Here is a 20,354-nt window from a genome sequence, read left to right on the forward strand (position 1 = left end):
AATATTTACTTAGCACCTATTGCATATACTTGTATAATGAGAAAGAAAACAAATTTTCACAAGATTTTTACTGAAGAAATTCAAAACTTTAAGGACATTGGTATTTGAAATTCATGTAATTTTTACATGTCATAAAATATTTTTTGTTTCCTCCTCACCATTTAGAAATGGTTTTTAAAAAATCATTAAAAACTAGGCCCACGGCCATAGTTCACCAGCCTCTGTCTAGAGAGAACCCTCTGGAGCCCTGCATAGTGGGCTTCTAGTACATGCCACAGGTTCTCACACCTGTTTCACATGTGCACACACACAATTTCTGTGTTTTCCAGTTGAGTTGCTCCATAATTCTCATTCTGTTATTTTATCTTTGCTTTTTAACACCACTTCAAATCTCAGCTCCAGTCGATGGGGTTTTATATTTGTTTTTGACTCTTGTGATACTTGCTAATGCTAAAACTGATTGCATCTCCCGGGCAAATTCCCTGAAGCTGCTCATTGCCGAGACTGTGTGTGTTTAGCCTAATTCCAGATGTGAGCGATGAGTGTCTTGAAAAATGTACGAGATTTCACACTTGAAAAGCTTTTTGTGAGTGTAAAAATAGCCGTTCGTCAATAAAACACTGGATGTTTTCAGTTATGTAGAAACCACAGAGGAAAAGCATGAAACCACAGAGGTTTCATAGAGAGAAGAGCAGGGCCGCCCGCCATGGTGGTTCAGGGCAGGCTTTCCGACGAACGGCTGTGAATCACTGCCTAGCTCGGCCTTCAGTGGCAAACCCATTTCAGTGATTCCCTAGAATCAGCTTGCCCAGGTTGTGTTTTCAGCTAAGATATAATGTAAGCTGTGCCTTCACAGCTTGCTACCAGAGGCTGCTGGTGGAACTTCCATCCCCCTGCTGTTCTCCAAATGAGCTGCTTACCTTTGTATCTGATATGCCTGAGAACTCGCTTCTCTTTCCCAAGAACAGTTGTCTTCTTTAGCAAGAACAGTTCATTCCCTACTGGCATTGCTTGTGTTTGACTAATCCCACAGAAAAAACGTGGCAGTTCCCATACCACACAGTACTTTGCTTTTTTCCAGTTGACTTATCCCCTCCAAGGCAACTATAGTAACATGTGGAATGATGGAGCAGGAGATGAGACTGAGTTTCTATTGATTGCTAAGGGCCAGGAAGGAACTGGCTGACAGCAGAGGACACTCAGATATACCTTGCAGTAGTTAGAGAAGTCGTTTGCATCCTGAGGCAAGGGAAGGTGCTGTCTGATGAGAAGGCGGTGGTTTCATGTGGATGGGAAGAATCTGCACTCAAAATGCTGATTCTCTTCTTAGCCTCCCATGCCCCTTCTGTACATTGGACCTGTCTGATATGCAGACAAGCTTGTGCTGACAAACACAAAACATTTGGGGCCAGTGGGTGGTGGTGGGAGCTCTTCACAGCGTTGGTCCAGCTGGGTTTGGTGTCTTTGTGCCTTTGTTGATCACTTACCATACCTTGTTCCTCATTAGGGAGGTTGTGGATTGTATGAATACAAATGAAATAGAAATGACCCCTGTCCTCAAGAAACTTGTTTCCTTGGGAAGATGCTTGCAAAGCAAATTAAACAAATACAAAAAATAGAAGCAACAAATTGCTGTTATGGGCAATAAACAAGAAAGGATGTTCACATGGGATCGGACTTGTGGAAGGAAGCAGTTTTACACTTGATCTTCAAGAAAGTGATGCATGGGACTGTGTACGGGGATGTGGAAGAACATGGTAGGCCAGCATAGGGAGTGACTGGGTCAGTTCATCCTGCCCCTTCTGTTGGAGGAGTTTAAAGGACACACACAGCTGACAGTGGGTCTCCACAATCCCTTTGTCTTGAGGAGTCACACAGAGTCACTTCATACCTGAAGGGATACATAATTTGTGTTTGTCAGAACTGCCCTACTGAAAAGTTTGGAAAAGGTACAGAATGTTCTGTCAAACCACTCACTTGCCAAGCTTTCTTAACTTTTCACAGACGAACCCAGCACAGGCTGATGACAGACAGGCTGTGGTAGCAGTGAGCGTTTGTTCATCACAGGCAATAGCCATCAGGACTCACAACCCCAGTTGCTAAATCCATTACCCTTGATCTCGGGGTGTCTACTTTGTTAACAAAGTTCATTGAAGGGTTACTGTTGCAGCATGACCTCCATGTCTTAACATGGAAATCAGAAAACTTCCATCATCCTCTCAATTAAGATCAGTGGTGATGTGTGAGCAAGGCTGGCAAGCTGAAAGACTTGCCTTTGAAGTGCATTCCCTGGACTGGCATGTTGATCCTAAGTAGGGGGATTCTATAGAAGGTGCATCTGCTCCAGGCACTTCACTAAGGCCTGTGTGCAGACTGCCTCATTTCCTTGTCCCAAAAGATTCTTTTGAGAATAATGGAGAATCCTCTCTGTTTGGGCATTTTATTAATAATCCACCTCAGTATACACATTTGAATGACACAAGAGCAAAGTCCTCCATGAGCCCAGAGGAGCTTGTGCAGATACCCATGGAGCTGCACAGTCTCCAGACAGAGGATCCTAAAAGAAGCAGACAGACTCTAATTCTGTAGACCTCTGAGAAGAGTTGATATGTGTAGCTTCAGGCATCTTTCAGGGACCAGAGAGGACTGTGGTGTATTGTAATTGATACCTGCAGGGACTCTGCAGGGTCAGCTTGCCTTTGTACCCACTCTTTATTTTTTCCTCAGTGGTAATTTGGACTTGCCAGAGATGGTGTTAAGATTCTCCAGCTCTAATCATGACACACGGTGTATGCCCAGGAACCACCTGAATCGGGCTGTTCCTGATGAGAAAACTGGGTCAGAGAACCAGAGCAGCCACCTTTCCATATTGCCAGTGTCCAGGTGGAAGCTGTCCGGCATCTGCTCGAGAGGGCTTTGCCTGGGTGGAAGGTTTGGACTTGGGTTTTACTCTCTGCTTTGAAACAGTCACCCTTTTTCAAGTGACTGTACATGCTAGTTTGATAAATTATAAAACCTTTAAGCCTGGCTTCGGGCTGTTTTTTATTTAAATGAATTGCAAACTAAGATGATGTAGTTTTTTTTTTTCTCTTTTGAAAGTACTATTTCTGTGGATATTTTTTCTGCATCAGTCAACTTAGGTGAGTGTGGACCTCAGTCTCTGGATTATGTGGTCACTTGATAAATACTTTAGTTTTGGTGGTGGCTTCTGAAGAGAGAGGAAAGGTGACAAGGCAGTCCATGAGATGGGAGCTAGAAGTCAGGGTCCTGTGGTAGAGGGAGCAAGTGCTTTGCTTCCGGCAGTCTTAGGGCTGTTTCTCTCCTGCCGTGTTCCAGCTGTGAGACCTTCTGCGGATTAAGTGCTAGGAGTCTCGCTCTGCCTGTGTCACGAGAGGGCACCTCTCTTCAGGTTGCCGCAAGAGACGGCTGAGATGCCACTTGATGTCGAGTGCCTGGCACAGTGGTGACAGCTGCCTTCCTCGGGACCCCCGGGCCCGATCACTTTGGGTGAAGCTTCCTCACGTGAGTGAGCAGGGTGCTCCCATGGGCCTGGCTTTCAACTCTCAGGGCTCTGTGAACTGGGGAGCAGGTGCTCCGGAGTCATCTCAGTTCGAACCCACAAGTGCTTATTGATTGGGTAGAAATTAAGGCCCACTTACCATTTGGGAAAGTCACAAATGTTTTTGACACATGCGATGCACTCATGAGCGCTGAAGGAAGGGAGAGGACCGTGAGGCTTGCTGCGAACGGACAAGGCTAGTCCTGCTTGTTTTATTAGGTTGGTGCAAAAGTACTCACGGTTTTTGCCATTAGTCACAAAAACCTCCTTTAGTTGAACAGCAGGCATTGGAATTCAAAAAAGAGAGAGAGACGTTTCCTGAATCCCTGAGCTTAAATCACATTTGGCAAGATGATTAACCATATTTCTTGGTAGTATTTTATATAGAACCAGAAGTTTTCAAGTTACTCTTAAATTTGTTTCATTAGTTTTTGGAACACAGTTAGCAAACAGACATTCTCAACGTTTATGAAGCGGTGAACGTCACATTTAAATATTACAGATTTTATTTTTTGAGGTTGTATTGTGTGTTTCATGGAAATGTGGGAAAATGCAAGTTATTGTCACTTCAAAATACTTTAAAGTGACTTGTTTTTCTCAATACTTGTTTACTTTGATAGAGACCAGATACAAAAGCATTAGTTTTCTTGAAAATATGTATATATTTTTATGTGATGCCATGGTCAAGAATGCAGAAGCAGGATTAGAATCTCTGCAGTGAAACTGAGTTTCTGACTTTGGTGCATAAAAAGGTGAGTCCTGGCCATTGCTCCTGCAGGAGTCAGATTTTCAGTGTATTTTTCCTTTGAGTCCATGGTCTTGTACAATAGGCACGTTTCTGTGGTGTGGGAGGGTGGCTACCCCCGCATTAAGCAGCTCTCTCTAGCGGGTCATTATGTGGCCAGCACTTTGCTGGGAAGCAGTAGGACTCGGGGGTGCTGGCCCCTCTCTAGCCTGTCTCCATGCCCTGCCATGCCTGTGCAGTGGCCGTGCCTATTAAACTTACATCCCAGGAATTGATTATGAGCCTACTTACTTTCTGGGATTAGGAAGACCCACTGAATTCAACAAGTGACTCAAAGATGGTCTTGTATTTCCTGATAATAAAAAATGTGATTAATACCAGCACTTAGCTCCTGTGGTTAAAATCAGGAATTCACAAGGTAATAAATAGATAAGCAAGGTAAGGAGTCATAGGATTTGACTCAGATGTGAGTTCCAGCCTCACAAATACATTCCAAAAGAGGGCCCACAGACTGCAGGCGCCTGTAGTGCTGCAAAACTGTCAGTGAGATTTCTGTTGCATAAACGAGCCCGCCGTCGTCACCGAGCCTGTCTCTGTGTGGCTGTGAGGGTGGCTGGTCACCGAGCCTGTCCCCATGTGACTCTGAGGGTGCCTGGTCACCAAGCCTGTCCCCATGTGGCTGTGAGGGTGGCTGGTCACCGAGCCTGTCTCTGTCTCCATGTGGCTGTGAGGTGCCCGTGTGGGTGGCAGGATCTCTCTCGTTCATGAGCCTGGGATTGGCTCGCGCCAGCTGTGCAGCATTTCAGCTCTTTTTCAACATTTGAAAAACAAAAAGACAAATCTCCTGGGGGCAGATATTTTTTATTTTTCTCAAAATCACCCCATGGAATTCCAGCACAAATTGAATAGTAATGGATAAAATTAAAACTTCTTCCCAAAACTCAGTTGATTTATTCCTCATGTTCTGCCTGTTTTGAAATTCCAATATTGACCACATGATTTTTTTATGTACCCTTTTGTGAAAGCTCTCTGAGGCACTTGCCACTCAAGCCCTAGTTGTCTGTTGATATATAGTAATATTAATTCTGCTGGAACTGCAAATGGGACATTATCTTGGATTCCACTGAGCTGGTTTTTGAGGACCACTCTGTCAAGACAATACAGGGTCTGTTTATAGGTGGTTTGTAATTCAGTTACCTGCAGAAGCAGAACCTTGCCAGCCAAGCTTAGGATCATAGTAGAATCCTGATTTAGAGATTGCTTTATTCAGGAGCCCTTTCCCACCCTCCCACCACGAAAGCATGGAATACCCAGCCTCTTCTTGTGAGATAAATGAGTATGAAGGAAGAAGCCGGGCGACTATGAAAACCCAAGTTTAGCGTGATAGCTAAATGACTTATTTCCAGAGTCTCTGTGGGCAGAGTTGCTGCAGACATTGATTTGACTCCGAGCGTATTCCTTGTAGTCTTCAACCCGAAGGCACTTCCTGCCTCACAGGCACGCCCCCTCACCTTACTGCCAGCCTCAACGCAAATGGTGATTCCAGCATTTCATTCTTTATCCCAGCCTCTCCCCTTAGGAATTTTCTCCCACTTCTCAAGCTTTACAGCAAAATGTACTTTTAGATATATACTTTTTTCACATTTTTTCTTATAGCAGATATTATCTGACAATGCAATATACTCGTTTAAAATTAAAATCCTCATCTCAGCTGTTATGTGTCAGTAACTCCTCAAATTTAAGAATAGCCCAAATACAGTCCTGAGTATCTAGTTTTTGTTAGAGAAGGAGGGGGCATTTCCCTCCTCCCCACCCCCAGCTGAGGGAAAGAAGCCCCCAAGCTGGCCCGCTGTTTCAGGGAGGAGGCTGAGACACACGGAGTCTCCACTCCGCACTGCATTCAGGAGCAGCTGCCAGAGCGGCCACACTCCGCCTTTGGTGAGAAAGGGTGCCCCCGGCAAGCCAGGTTCCAGGGCGGAATGCGGCTCCTGTCCTCATGGAAGGTTAACCTATCTAGGTGGTGTCTTAAGTTTCTAGATCAACACAGAGGCCCGTGTAATTCATAATGAGGGTGAAATCGTTGTCTAACAAAATCATGAAGCTCTGGAACGCCAGTGTCCCTGTTTCTGATGGGAGATTCTGGGACCTTAGTCACCACAACACTTGTTTCTAGGGAGATGTTTACTCAGAATTCCATCGAGGCGGCTTGCCAGCTCCCTTCTGACATTAACTTCTGCCTGTCATCTACCACCCCACCTAGTACTCAGCCAGAGTGTGTGGCCGCCTTGCTCCAGGCCTGCAGTTCAGGCCGACCAGAAGGGAGAGAGGCCGAAAGAAGCCTGGCACTCAGCCTTGTCTCCTAAGTGCCAGGTGTGAGTGCCAGGTGTGAGTGCCGGGTGTGGGTGCCGGGTGTGGGTGCCTCCTGGGTGCAGTGAGGGATGAACAGTTGATGCTTACCTGCCTTTTAACTCTTCTGCGCACTATAGGGGGATGCCAGTCCCTCCACTCCAGATGAGAACGAAACCACGACAACCAGTGCCTTCACCATCCAGGAGTACTTTGCCAAGCGGATGGCAGCACTGAAGAACAAGCCCCAGGTCCCAGTTCCAGGGTCTGACACTTCTGAGACGCAGGTGGAACGCAAAAGAGGGAAGAAAAGAAACAAAGAGGCCACAGGTGAAGATGTGGAGAGTTACCCCCAGCCTAAGGCCAAGAGGCACATGGAGGGAAAGCCCGAGAGGGCCAAGGCCCAGGAGCGAGTGGCCAAGAGCGGGCCAGCGGAAGAGCAGCTCAGAGGGCCCTCCTGGGACCAGAGTTCTGAGGCCTCTGCTCCGGATGCAGGGGACCATGCGCAGCCACCTGAGGGCGGAGACTTCACCCTGAAGCCCAAAAAGAGGAGAGGGAAGAAAAAGCCGCAAAAGCCAGTAGAGATAGCAGAGGATGCTACGCCAGAAGAAACACCAGTGAAGAAGAAGAAGAAGAAGAAGAAGAAAGATTCCAAATGAATCCTCCCCAGCCGGAGCCTTCCGACCACTCAGCTGTTAGGGCACTGCCGGGGCAGACACCTCTGGCCTGAAGTCAGAGCAGAGTTCACCCCAGAGCGTCTGGGCGCATCTTGTGACATGCCTGTGGGCGGCTGAGTCCCGCCCTCTCACCACATCTCCCCCGTTACGTTCCCAGGAGGGCCTTTTTAATGTTCTAAATAGCGGCTCTCAGACACAAATAAATTTTCTTGTAAACTCTGAGCCCTTCAGCAAGAGTGTCTAATTATAATCATTACAAATACATGCATTCATGTAAGTGTGCACACGTGTGTGCATGCGCGTGTCTGTGTGTGTGTGTGTCACTATCTCTGTTTGCTCTTGGTTCTCTTCAGTAACAATGAATGGTGCTTTCTTCTGAAATACTCGGCCTAATTAAAGGATTAAGAGGCAATAGCTTGGATTCAGATTGTTCTTTTTGTTCTATAGCCAACCAACATTTTTGCCAAGTGGAAATTATATGATTACATTCCCAAATCAGAGAGGTTTTTTGTTGAGTTTTGGTTTGATGGGGAAACGTTTCACTACCCTCCCCTCCACTAAGCAGTGGCAGCTGACTGCTCTGAGCTCTTCCCCCCGCCTCTGCCAAGCTTCAGCAGTGGACAGACTCAGGGCCAGTGTCCTCTCTCAGCTCTCACAGGAGGACTCGTGCTGTTCCTGTGCCGAGTGTGGGTACTGTCATGTATTTCCCTTTGGGGGTCCTTCAGGACAAATCACCTATACTGATTTATCTGTCACATGGCTGTAAATAATGACTTACTCGTCATGATCAGGAGGTCCTCAGAAGGCTTAAGAAACTGAGAGGCTAAGGCCATGAAACTGAGGTTGGTCTTTGGATTGGGACTGCCTTACGAAAGTCCTTAGAGCAAAAGACGCCTTTCAACCCTGCTCCCAGCAGTGGTGTCGCAGCACCATACTTGTGCTGCCCTCGCCTGCCGCGCCCTGGCCCATCTCCCTGTGTGCCAGCCGAACTCTCCCTGTGGGTTCACTCGGACGCCTGCAGACACTTCACACCATCCCTGGGACACAGGAGAAGAAAACGCTCAGCTGAGGTTCTGGAGTGCAGCCCTGCCACCTTCCCGGCCCTGTGTCCGCCGTTCTGCCCTCTGCACTGCCTTCATCTCCTGCTTTTCCTCTTCATCGGCGTGCGCGTTTATTCCCTTTCTCACGCTCCCCGCCCAGTTCCCAGTTTCCCTGCACCCCCTTTTCCCACGTCCCCACATCCCCAGCCTGCCATGGAGGCCTTGAGGCTGCCTGGCCCTGCTTCAGGCAAACCTGGCCAGGGCTCAGGCAGCGTGTTGTCCTCCATTTGATCTAGAGATTGTGGCTGGTGACGGGAACTCAAACTTGCCCCCAATTCCGTGACCTTTTCCCCTTGATTTTTAACTCTCAAGGTCACACATTAGATAAGAAGCAGGGTCCTGAGATTCTTGAAATGTAGAGAAAATACGTGAAGGACCTTTGGCTGTAGTCTCTAAGGATACTACGCAGTGCTGTTTGTTTGAAAAGACACACACACACACACACACACACACACACACACACACACACAGAAAAAAGTCTTAGGAAGATAGAGCCTGATGACTTGTCTCTGAGTTTTTCATGTCCCCCCGAGTTTAGAATCGCAGGCTAACAAAGCCTCAGAGGTTCCCGAAGTCACTTTCTCCACAGAGGGCACATGCCCAAGTTCTGTCTGCCTGTCCCATCTTGCCTGTGAAACCAGAGATCCAGAAATAAGTGGAATGCCTGGAACCTAAGGGGAGCTAACTTTCAAAAATAAGTAGATGCTGATTGGTTTTTCTTTTTTTTTTTTTTTTTTGGCCTTTTGTTTTAACTTCCTTTCCCGGTAAAAATTAGAGCCGGGAGAATATACCAACTTGTGTGCAGGCGTATTTAGGAGGCAGGTGGAATGCATTTAGGTCAGACGTGGGTGAAGGGGCTGGGTGGGAAGACCAGAGGAGGGAGGTACAGAAGGGAGCTGGTAGCTCCTGGAGTTAGGAATTCCAACGCAGCCCGACTGTAAGATTGTTCACGTGCAACTGTTGGGGTTTTCCCGCCCCCCCCCACCGAGAGATAGGGTCTCTTTCTGTCACCCAGGCTGGAGAGCAGAGGCCTGATCAAAGCTCACTGCAGCTTCAAACTCCTGGGCTCAAGCAGTCCTCCTGCCTCAGCCTCCCCAGTAGCTGGGACTGCAGGCATATGCCACCACACCTGGCTAATGTTTTTATTTTTTCTAGAGACACGGTCTTGCTGTGTTGCCCAGGCTGGTCTTGAACTCCTGGCCTCAGGTGATCCTCCCGCCTTGGCTTTTTCATAGACTGGAGAAAAGCCTCCTGAATGTTTTGTTTGTTTTTTGTTTTTGTTTTTTTTTTGACGGGGAGTCTCACTCTCACCCAGGAGGGACTGCAGTGGCACAATCTCAGCTCACTGCAACCTCCGCCTCCTGGATTCAAGCGATTCTCCTGCCTCAGCCTCCTGAGTAGCTGGGATTACAGGCACTGGCCACCACGCCCTGCTAATTTTTGTATTCTTAGTAGAGACGGGGTTTTGCCATGTTGCCCAGGCTAGTCTCAAACTTCTGAGCTCAAAGTGATCCACCCACCTTGGGCTCCCAAAGTGCTGGGATTACAGGTGTGAGCCACTGCTTCTGACCCCTCCTGAATTATTTTAATAACTGAGTGGGCAGCCTGAGAATGAGTCACATACTTAGCAAAGAGCAGATTTGTTCCAAAGGAGGTGGAGACTCTCTTTTCTCTAGATACCCTCAGCTTTCATTTTTCTGTATCTGTTTTTCAGTTCACTTGGTTTTCTGGATCTAAGTGGAAATTAGAACAACAAAACAAATACTCTGAATTGCATTTTATGCTTGATACTTTAGAAATGGATAGCATATTAACCCTGTTTTTGCCTTGAATTATTTCGCCAGGTAAAAATACATTAATTTTAGTCTTCAGTGCTTTCCTTGGTTCTTTCAGTTTAAAGAGGAAAAGCGGCTCCCAAGGAAATATTTGTCGACTGAAGAGGCTCTTCTGTGTTGTCCTGCAGTAACCTGCTCTCCTTTTCTGTTACTTTTAATGGATTATTATTATTATTATTGTATGAGGTCTAACACTTCAAATAAGTCAACTCATGTAGTCCTCAAACAACCCAGGAGGTAACCATTATCATCATCCCCTTTTACAGAAGGGCCTCTCAGCCTTTTATTTTATTTTATTTTATTTATTTATTTATTTATTTATTTATTTATTTATTTATTTATTTATTTAAGATAGAGTCTCGCCCTGTCACCCAGGTTGGAGTGAAGTGGCGTGATCTTGGCTCACTGCAGCCTCCACCTCCCAGGTTCAAGTAATTCTCCTGCCTCAGCCTCCCAAATATCTGGGACTACAGGTGTGCACCATCACGCCCAGCTAATTTTTGTATTTTTAATAGAGAGGGTTTCGCCATGTTGGCCAAGCTGGTCTCAAACTTCTGACCTCAGATGACCTGCTCGCCTCGGCCTCCCCAAGTGCTGGGATAACAGGCGTGAGCCACTGCTCCCGGCTCTCAGCCTTTTTATAACTAGACTGATGCTGTTCCCGGAGGCCCCGTGATGCCCCTGCCCACTCTCTACCGTAGTCACAAACCCGTGCCCCTTTTCCTCCATCCTTGCTACAGTCAGTCCCACCTGCGAGGCTCCCTATTGCAGATGCTCTTCACGTGTCGTTGTTACTCTTCACTGGGAATGGATTTGAAAGCAGCAGGCAAACGGCAAAGAGTTTCACAATTGATTTAAGTTAGTATGATTCGGATGAGCTATAGAAAATTCTTTGAGGTATGCTGCACGTGAGACATTCTCAGTGGATTTTCTTTTCCAACTTGGTCAAGAGGTGGGTGGGAAATTCGGTGAGTCGGCTTCTTAAACCCTGTTTGCAATTCTGAAAAAGAGTATTTTCAATTTGTAAAACTATTGATGCTTTTGAGAGTTGAAATCCCAGTGAGCATCTCTTCCCTAGTAGAGGCCGTCCCTCTGCCTCCCTCCTCCTCCACCTGTTCACTGACTGGCAGGCACATGCCGAGACCTGTTTACTGAGAAGAAACAGCATCAGGGAAGGCTTTGGGCACAGTCTGTCCGAGTGATCTCAGCCCTGGGAGCAGCAGGCAGCGGCTGTACTTAGATTGGAGTAAGAACCTCCTCGTCACCGCCCTGTTTATCTCGCTGGTTCTGCAGCCGCTGCATTTCGGAGCCTGTTGTGCCGGCAGGCAGGGCAGGAGGTCAGGTCGGGTGCTCAGTGTGTGATTTTATAGTGTTTGATTATTAATGAGCCAATTAGTACCGTGTCCTAGTAAAGTCGATGACTAAACTTCTTGCATAAAAGTGTCCGATCTATTTAGGAAATACTGAATATACTGCAGTGGCATACACAAAGCCTTCATGGAACCAGTAAGAGGCAGGAATAAGCCAGAGAAAGACAGCAGGTAAAGAAGGGCGGGTGGGGCCGGGCCTCGCCTACTATGGAGGGGTGGGTAGGGGGCTGGTGCAGGCTGTGCGAGTCCTCCCACCTCAGCCGACCTGTTGCGCAGGCATTAGCAGTGAACTTTTAAGGAAAGCAGCAGTGAAGTCTTTAGCTGGGGGGGAGAATTTTGTAATCGGTTATAGCTGAAATTTTCTGTTTGTATATTCTACGTTGAGTTTCCTTAGAAAAAGGTGCGTGGGTGCTGAAAGCAGTTATTTGTTCTGAAAACATTTATTGAACACCGACTCCCGGCTCCAGGCCAATTGACAACAGAGTGACTGACTCATTACAGAGCCTACCCACATTCAAGTTCTATGAATGTGTGTCATTGAGAAAGGACTGCCGTGTCCTGGATTAATCTCAACACATTGATGCCCAGGACGCAGCCTCCGACACCGTGGCTAGCAAATGTCCTCTCCCCTTTGGCATTCATGCATGAGCTGTGAGAAGCTCTTTGCCAGCTCATTTTACTTGAACCTGAGGAGGAACCGTCTACATTTAACAACATTTCTAACTCTGCGATAAATTCACACAATGATATTATGTGCCTTCTGCACATAGAATGCATTAGAAATGTGTTTCACCTACTTGGGGTGGCTCTTAACAGGTCAGTCTGAAGATAAACCCAACTTCCTCCTGCCCCTCCTGTCTCCAGAGGATCTCCTGAGTGTGCAGATGGGGTACCCAGGGATGGGAGAGAAGAGGTGACCTCCAGGTAGCCTCCCTCCACCCACTAACTAGGGATGCCCCTCAAACCTGGATGGGACAAAAACAGGTATCAACACACACTTGTTACGTGGAAAGCTGCTGAAGGCAAACTCCGACTCCGGTCTTCAAACCTTAGAGAATCAAAGTCTTGAGCAATCCAGAGTGACCCCAGCACCTTAACGGAAGGAAGCGCCCTCATCTTCACCTTTGTGAGGTATGTGGCTGCCCCGGCGAGTGACTGCATCTCGGACCATTTAGTCTCCTTCTCCAACTATCTCGACTCCATGCAACTCCTAAGTCTCTGCCTTTCCTGAATACTGTTTGGCTCTTCCTCCTCCTGTGGTCAGCTAAGTGTGGGACGATGGACGCCCTTGAGTGTTCCTGAGCTGTGGGTTCTGCCCTCTGACTATCCATTTTCTGTGCACATCTGCCCGGCTGGGGTTTCTGCTGCTTTCTGTGTGATTCCCAGGTCAGCATTTCTGTCCCCACTAGTCTCAAGCTTTCATCCTGCATCTCCAACCGACCGTCCCGAGGGCCTGTCAGATGCAGTGGGTCTTAAGAGGAACTCAACCTCTCCAGGCTGCCTCTTGTCCGCCCCCTCCCATTATTATTACAGGCACCCCATGCTGTCATTCAGTCTCACCCCAGCATCAAGAGGCGTTATCAGCAGTCCAACCTAATCAAGTATCTGCCACCACTGTACACTAGGTAGGTCCTCGCCCTCAGGGAGCTCCCAGCTCGACACCCCTCTGTCTGATCCCTGCCAGGACAGTGCTGCCCTGCGCCTCCCATCGTTCCCTCCGTAATGCCGCTCCCCCGGACCTGCACCCCCGGCTCTGCCTCCTGCCCACAGTCCCTCCCCTGGTGCATATCTGTGGCTCTGACCAGGCTTCCCTTCTCCACCCACTGGCTTCAAGGCCTGCCACAGGTGCCATCCACTTCTCCAGCCTGTCCTGATCCGGCCCCCAGAAGCAGTGTCCATTTTCTGAATGTTCATAGTGCTCTCTGTGCTCATCAAAGTCTACTTGTGTTTTGGGGTATGTCACTTTCCCCATTCAACCCTAGGACCTCTGAAGGCAACCTTCATCTTTGTATTCCGCACCAGGACGGTGCCAGGCACAAGGAAGGTACAGCTCGCTCGCTCTTATCTCTCTCCTTCTATCCCCCCCTTTCTCTCTCTCCTCTTTTTAAAGTAAAGACAGGGTCTTGCTCTGTCACCCAGGATGGAGCACAGTGGCATAATGAAAGCTCACTGCAGCCTTGACCTCTTGGGCTGAAGTGATCCTCCTGCCTCAGATGGCTGAGTAACTGGGACTGCAGGCCCACATCACCATGCTCAGCTAACAGGATTTTTGAATGAATACAAATGAACAGACCATACCCAGGCAAGAACCCATGTTCTGGAGGCCTCAGGTATATCCCAGGATGAAGGTGTCTGACCAGTGATGCTCTCCTGTGGCTACACCCCGCCCCCTGCACTTGGGGTTCCCTTGACTCCCAGAACTGCGTTCAGTAGATGAGACCTCTTCACTCACCTTACTTGAAAGCTTGATTCCGAATTCGTCTGCACGTCTCCCTAGGTCTTCCTTGTAACTGTCCCCTGGCCACTGGGATCTCAGCAAACTCATTCCCAGGGCCTTGTTTTCAAGTCTTCCTTGCTCAAAGGGTAGCTGTAGGATTAAATGAAATGCGGCTCAGCAAAATACCTGACAGCAGGCGTGCCATGCATTTTTCTTCTCTCCCTCCCATACAAGAGTAGAAAATGAAAAGGAAGTGCTGTGGAGGATTTTTAGGGCAAGGAAATTATGATCCTAGAATACTGGACACGTGTCGTCGTATATCCGTCCAAACCCATAGAATGTGCATGTGAACCCTAACATAACTGTGGCTGTGGGGGATGATAATGTGGCAAGGTAGCTTGATCCATGGTCGCAAGTGTACCACTCTGGTGGGGGTGTTGATAGTGGAGGAGGCTGTGCCTGGGTGTAGGAGAGGTGCTATATGGGAATTCTCTGTACCTTTTAATTTTGCTGTGAACCTAAAATGGCTCTAAGAAAATAAAGTCAATGCTGGACGCATTGGCTCAGAGTTGTAATCCCAGCTGTATTCATTTTCATGCTGCTGATAAAGACACATCCGAGACTGGGAAATTTACAAGAGAAATTTAATTGGACTTACAGTTCCATGTGGTTGGGGAAGCCTCACAATCATGGTAGAAAGCAAGGAGGAGTAAGTCCTGTCTTACATGGATGGCAGCAGGCAAAAAGAGAGCTTGTGCAGGGGAACTCCCCTTTTTAAAACCATCAGATCTTGTGAGACCCATTCACCATCACAAGAATAGCACGGGAAAGCCCCGCCCCCATGAGTCAATCACCTCCCACCGGGCCCCTCCCACAACAGGTGGAAATTGTGAGAGTTACAAGATGAGATTTGGGTGGGGACACAGAACCAAACCATATCACCAGCACTTCGGGAGACCAAGGCGGGATGATAGCTTGAGGCCAGGAGTTCAAGAGTGGCCTGGGCAATAAAGTTTGACCTCCAACCTGGGCAGCATGGTGAGACCCCCATCTCTTACAAAAAATAAAAATTAGCTGGGCGTGGTGGCACGTGCCTGTCGTCTCAGCTACTTGGGAGGCTGAGGTGGGAGGATCACTTTAGCCTGGGAGGTCGAGACTGCAGTGAGCCATGTTTGCACCATTGCACTCCAGCCTGGGTGACAGAGCAAGATCCTGCCTCAGAAAAAAGAAAGTCTTTCTCAAAAATGCCAAGTGCTCCTCACATGATACTAGGGAACCTAGTCCTGGTCAGGAGGGCAGCTGCCATCCTCTCTCCGATGAGGGACTGGCACCAGCAGGCCCCGTCCTCTGTGGAGCCATCCCTAAGGCTCCTGAGCCACTTTTTACCTGGTCCTGTGACTGTTACCCAGGACCAACAAGCTCCAGGATGTGCCACAGGAAGGTGTGTCCAGGTCATCCTGGAGACAGCAGAGTCCCAGGGAGATTCAGGGCTTGCCACTGGAGGTGGTAACCTGTGCAGGCCCTGGGGCAGGACTGAGGCGTGGGCACAGTGACTCAGACTGCTCAGGTGACAGGCTTCAGGTCCTGCCCTTGCCCGGGACTCCTAGGCAGCCCCAATAGAGCAAGTTATTGCAATTTAGCCTGGAGGGATTACAAAATCCTGCTGTGATGGGCAAGGCCCTTGCAATCTGCAATGAACGACTGATGTTAACTGAGCTGGAATAGGGACAATCAGAGTGTATTCAGGACACATGCGCCAGTAGGTCTTCCAAATCAGGGGACCATTCCCAGCATTCATCCCTGAAACAAGCAGTCCTGCTCACCACAGCCCCGTAAGAGCTGCATTCTTACGCTCCTCATTTTGTGGGTGGAGAAACAGACTCAGAGTCGATAAGCCCCTTGGCCAGGCTCACCAGTTCATAACGGGTGGCAGAAGGGTGTGGCGTCCATCACCCCGGGCTGTCTCCCCCAGGACTAACCCCTTCTTCATCCTAAAGATGCGATGGGGACTATGTTTGATTTTTGTTTCTAATAATTGAATTTCTTCTGCGTGTGATTTAGTCCATTTTGGCACGTAGTGTACCTTTGTGCCAACATGAGTTAGAGGAGAGATGCAGGAAATGCTCCGGGAAAGCACCATTAGATGTGTTCATTCGGTCATTTGTTCCACAAGCTTCAGTGGTGGAGGCCCTGTGCTGGAGGCTGGGAATACAGGTGTGAAAAGGCGTGGTCCCAGCCCTCAAGAGCTCGCCATTTAGCTAACTGTGTCACTAAAGTTGGAAAAACAAAGCCATGTGCCTCCTTTGGATATTAACAATTTTCTGTATCCAAATTCAAAAGGAGGCTGTCAGCCTTAAGAGCGTTTTCAAGCCAAGGAATGCATTCGGTGTCTAAGGGCAGCGAAACACCTGTGCGTGGATGCACGGGCGTGAAAGCTCAGCGTTAGAAGGAGCTTGTGCCTGAGTACATTTTTCTCTTCACAGTGAAGTTCGGGAATGATGACTTTGAACCCCCTTTGCTGGGGTTTGACTTTTGTGTTTTGAGTTTGGCTTCATGGACCTTGGATTTTAGAACTGGAAAGAGGCTTAGAAATTTCACCAGAGAGGTACAAAATAAGGCAATGATTTCATGAGAACAACCTTAGACAGAAGAAAAGGGGTGAGTGGCATCTCGTGACCTCTCCCTGGGCTGTGGTCTTCTTCTGGCTGGTTCCTGAGGGGTGCCAGCAGCAAAGTCTGCTTGGCTGCAACTCTACTGACTGTGACACTGTATGAGTCTTGAGTTTCAGGAACCCCAAATCCTGTATTTTTTATTCCTAGTGTTTGACAAGGATGGTGGGAAAAGGTTATGGTGACCAAAGAGGCTACCTGATAATATGTCTCATTATCATGACTAATCCTTTACTGAGCTAGATGTTTTAGAAGTATTTTCTAGGCCGGGTGTGGTGGCTTATGCCTGTAATTCCAGCACTTTGGGAGGCCGAGGTGGGCGGATCACGAGGTCAAGAGATCAAGACCATCCTGGCCAATGTGGTGAAACTCTATCTCTACTAAAAACACAAAAATTAGCTGGGCATGGTGGTGCACGCCTGTAATCCAAGCTACTCGGGAGGCTGAGGCAGGAGAATAGTGTGCACCCAGGAGGCAGAGGTTGCAGTGAGCCGAGACTGCGCCACTGCACTCCAGCCTGGTGACAGAGCAACACTCCATCAAAAAAAAAGAGAAATATTTTCTAATTTATTTTCAGAGCAATGTATAGATAATTATGATTGCTCTGACTCTGGGTGTGAAAAAAATGGGACTCTGGTTGATTGACATTTTCTCAAGGTTCCACAGCTGGCAAACAGCCAGGTCAGGACTGGAGCCCACACCTGTGTGACTCTGAAGTGTCCACTCTTTCTTCTGTGCTACAAGAGCCTCCCAGCTATTCCCTAGGGTGATCATGTGAACATGTTGGGGGGAAAAGCACAACATATTCATCATTTAGGACTTAGTTCAGCAGCCACCTGCTGCCCTGACACCCTGGTCTGGGCTGGATGTCCCTCTTCTGCACTCATGGAGTGCTGGGTGCATGCTTATCACAGGAGCAGCTCTCCCCACTCTGTCCCAACACCTGGTACTGTCTGTCCCCTAATTCATGTTTAAGAAATGCTTTTAGTAAATAAATAATAAATTTAATAAATGATGAAATGAATAAGTGAATAAATGAAATTATTTCCTCTTATTTCTCTATTTTTAGGCAAGTGGGGCCTTTCAGGGTGGTAAGTGGGCACCTGCAGGCCAAAGAAATCTGTCTACTACTCAAGATTGCATTTATAAAATCAGACTTATTAAAGTATAATTTACAAACAATAAAATCCACTATTAAGTGTGCAATTTGGTCACGTTTGAGAAGCATATGCAGTTGTGTAATGACCACAACTACTGCGATATAGAACATTTCTACCCGCCAGTGTGTTTCCTCAAGCCCCTTTACAGTTGGTCCTCTCTCCCCCATGCCCTTGCCCCTTGCAACCACTGATCTGCTCTTTACCATTATAATTTTATTGTTTCTAGAATCTCATATACATAGAATCACTCCCACGTAGCATAATACTTTTGAGATTCAACAATGTCCATAGTTTTTATTGCTAGCTAGTTTCCATTGTATGGATAGATAACAGTTTATTGAAGTTTTGGATTTTTTTGCAGCTTTGGACTCTTGTGCATAAAACTTCTATGAACATTGAAATACAAGTCCTTCTTTGGGCATACACTTTCATTTCCCCTGGAAAATGCCTAGGAGTGAACAGGTTGGGTCATATGATAAATGTTTGTTTAATTTAGAAACTGTCAAACAGTTTTCTAAAAGGTACCACTTTCCATCCCTGCAAGAAGTTCATGAAAGTTCTGTGTGCGCTGCAACCTCCCTAGCACTTGATATTCTCAATCTTTCAAGTTTTCGTCATCCTAAAGCATAGCGGTATCTCATTTTGCTTTTGGTTTGTATTTTCTTCTGGATAGCTAATAATGCTGAACACCTTTTAATATGCTTATTGGCTATTCTTGTATCTTCTTTTGTAAAGTGTCCAAATCTTTTGACTGCATTTTCATTGCATTTTTTATTGAGTTTTAAGGTGATTGTTCTACATAGAAACCTCTAGAAATCTACCTAAACCACCTCCTTGAACTAATAATGGATTTAGCATGCTTACAAGATACAAGAACAACACACAATTTTTTATGCTTTAATGAACTGTTGAAAATAAAAATTAAAAGCACAATATTTGCCTGGCAAGGTAGCTCACTCCTGAAATCCCAGCACTTTGGGAGGCCAAAGCAGAAGGGTCACTTTGAGGCCATGAGTTTGAGACCAGCCTGAGCAACACAGTAACACACCATCTCTACAAAAAAGTTTTAAAAATAGCCAGGCAAGGTGGCATGCACCTGTAGTCCTAGCTGTTCAGGAAGCTGAGGCGGGAGCATCACTTGTGTCCAGAAATTCAGGCTTACAGTAAGCTGATTGCACTACTGCACTCCAACGTGGACAACAGAACGAGACCCTGTCTCAAAAAAAAAAAAAAAAAAAAGGCACAATACCATGTACAATCAATTTTTAAAAGATTAAAATACTGAGGACATCAACAAAATGGCAGACCAGGAAGCTCCAGGCCCTTATTCTCCCATAAAACATCAAATAAACGACTACAGACTGACTGAAATCACTTTAAAGAGCCCTAGAAACCAACCAAAGATCTGTAGCAACCAAGCGAATACCAATCAGAAAAAAGCCACACTCAGAATGGTAGGAAATTTAGTGCTGTTTTTACTTGCCCATGCCTCACCCATGCAATGAAGGCCAGAGGAACAGGACCAATTTTTGACTCTCTCCCTTGGGCCAGCAATAGCAGAGTCGAAGTTTTTTGTATAATTCTCACCTATTTGTGGGATGTCCAACAAACCGGTATCTGTCTCACCTGGCTCAGATGGAAGGGTAACATAGTTTGAAGCTTAGGCTGGAAGCCTCAGAAGGAAGCGGGGTGCACCATGATGTGTGAAGACTGTAGGAGGACTGTAGATCTGAGGACAACTGTGAGCAAGAGATCATGGGCAGAGGAATACAATAGGCCATCTAAGGCTCTGAGAAAAAGTTGAGGTGGGACGCTTTGGAAAATTAAGACATTTGAAAGCAGCCAGAAGAAATACACACACATAGGCCCAGATAGGATGCATGCCCAGAAGACCTGAGCAGCCCTTAAGCCTTTACCCTGGGCCGATCTTTAGGTTCAGGGGCTTGATAATAAATAACTCTAGTCTTCAAACATTGGAAGAGGTGTTCTTCAAACGTCCATTTTTTCAGTGAAAGATTACAAGGCATACAGAGAAACAGGGAAACATGGTCTATTCAAAGGAACAAAATAAACCACCAGAAATAGTCACTGAGGAAACACACAGAGTACTTACTAGAAAAAGACTTTAAATGACTATCTTAAATGTGCTGAAAGAGTTAAAGCATAGGCAAAAAACTAAAAGAAATCAGGAAATATATATATGTGTGTGTGTGTGTATATATATATATAGAGAGAGAGAGAGAGGTGAAAATAGAAATTAAAAGCACAATACTTGCCAGGCCAGGTAGTATACACACACACACACACACACACACATAGAGAGAGAGAATATATATATTTATAATATATATAATTTATATAATAAATATCTAATATATATTTATATATAAATATATAATTTCTGTTTCTGTTTATATATATAAATTATATATTTATATATTATATATAGTTTACAT

At 46.7% G+C, this 20,354-nt stretch overlaps 1 protein-coding gene and 1 long non-coding RNA gene across 3 annotated transcripts in view; one reads left to right on the forward strand and one right to left on the reverse strand.

Moving 5' to 3' along the window:
• PINX1 (PIN2 (TERF1) interacting telomerase inhibitor 1) overlaps positions 1-7,739 on the forward strand; it is a 69,879-nt gene extending 62,140 nt beyond the window's left edge. Inside the window, exon 7 of one of the 2 annotated variants that reach the window (XM_023225290.2) lies at positions 6,791-7,739. In XM_023225290.2, the coding sequence (XP_023081058.2) occupies positions 6,791-7,309 (519 nt within the window). In that variant the 3' untranslated portion in view covers positions 7,310-7,739. The remainder of the gene's footprint in view (positions 1-6,790) is intronic. The other variant, XM_023225291.2, reaches the window with a different exon arrangement.
• Positions 200-20,354, reverse strand: part of LOC111551378 — a 40,886-nt gene continuing 20,731 nt past the window's right edge. Inside the window, exons 2-3 of the long non-coding RNA XR_002734342.3 lie at positions 4,596-4,656; positions 200-2,557 (exon numbers count right to left, since the gene is read on the reverse strand). This is a non-coding gene — a long non-coding RNA (uncharacterized LOC111551378). The remainder of the gene's footprint in view (positions 2,558-4,595; positions 4,657-20,354) is intronic.

This window comes from Piliocolobus tephrosceles, chromosome 7 (assembly GCF_002776525.5).
Source record: "Piliocolobus tephrosceles isolate RC106 chromosome 7, ASM277652v3, whole genome shotgun sequence".
NCBI classification, from domain to species: Eukaryota; Metazoa; Chordata; class Mammalia; order Primates; family Cercopithecidae; genus Piliocolobus; species Piliocolobus tephrosceles.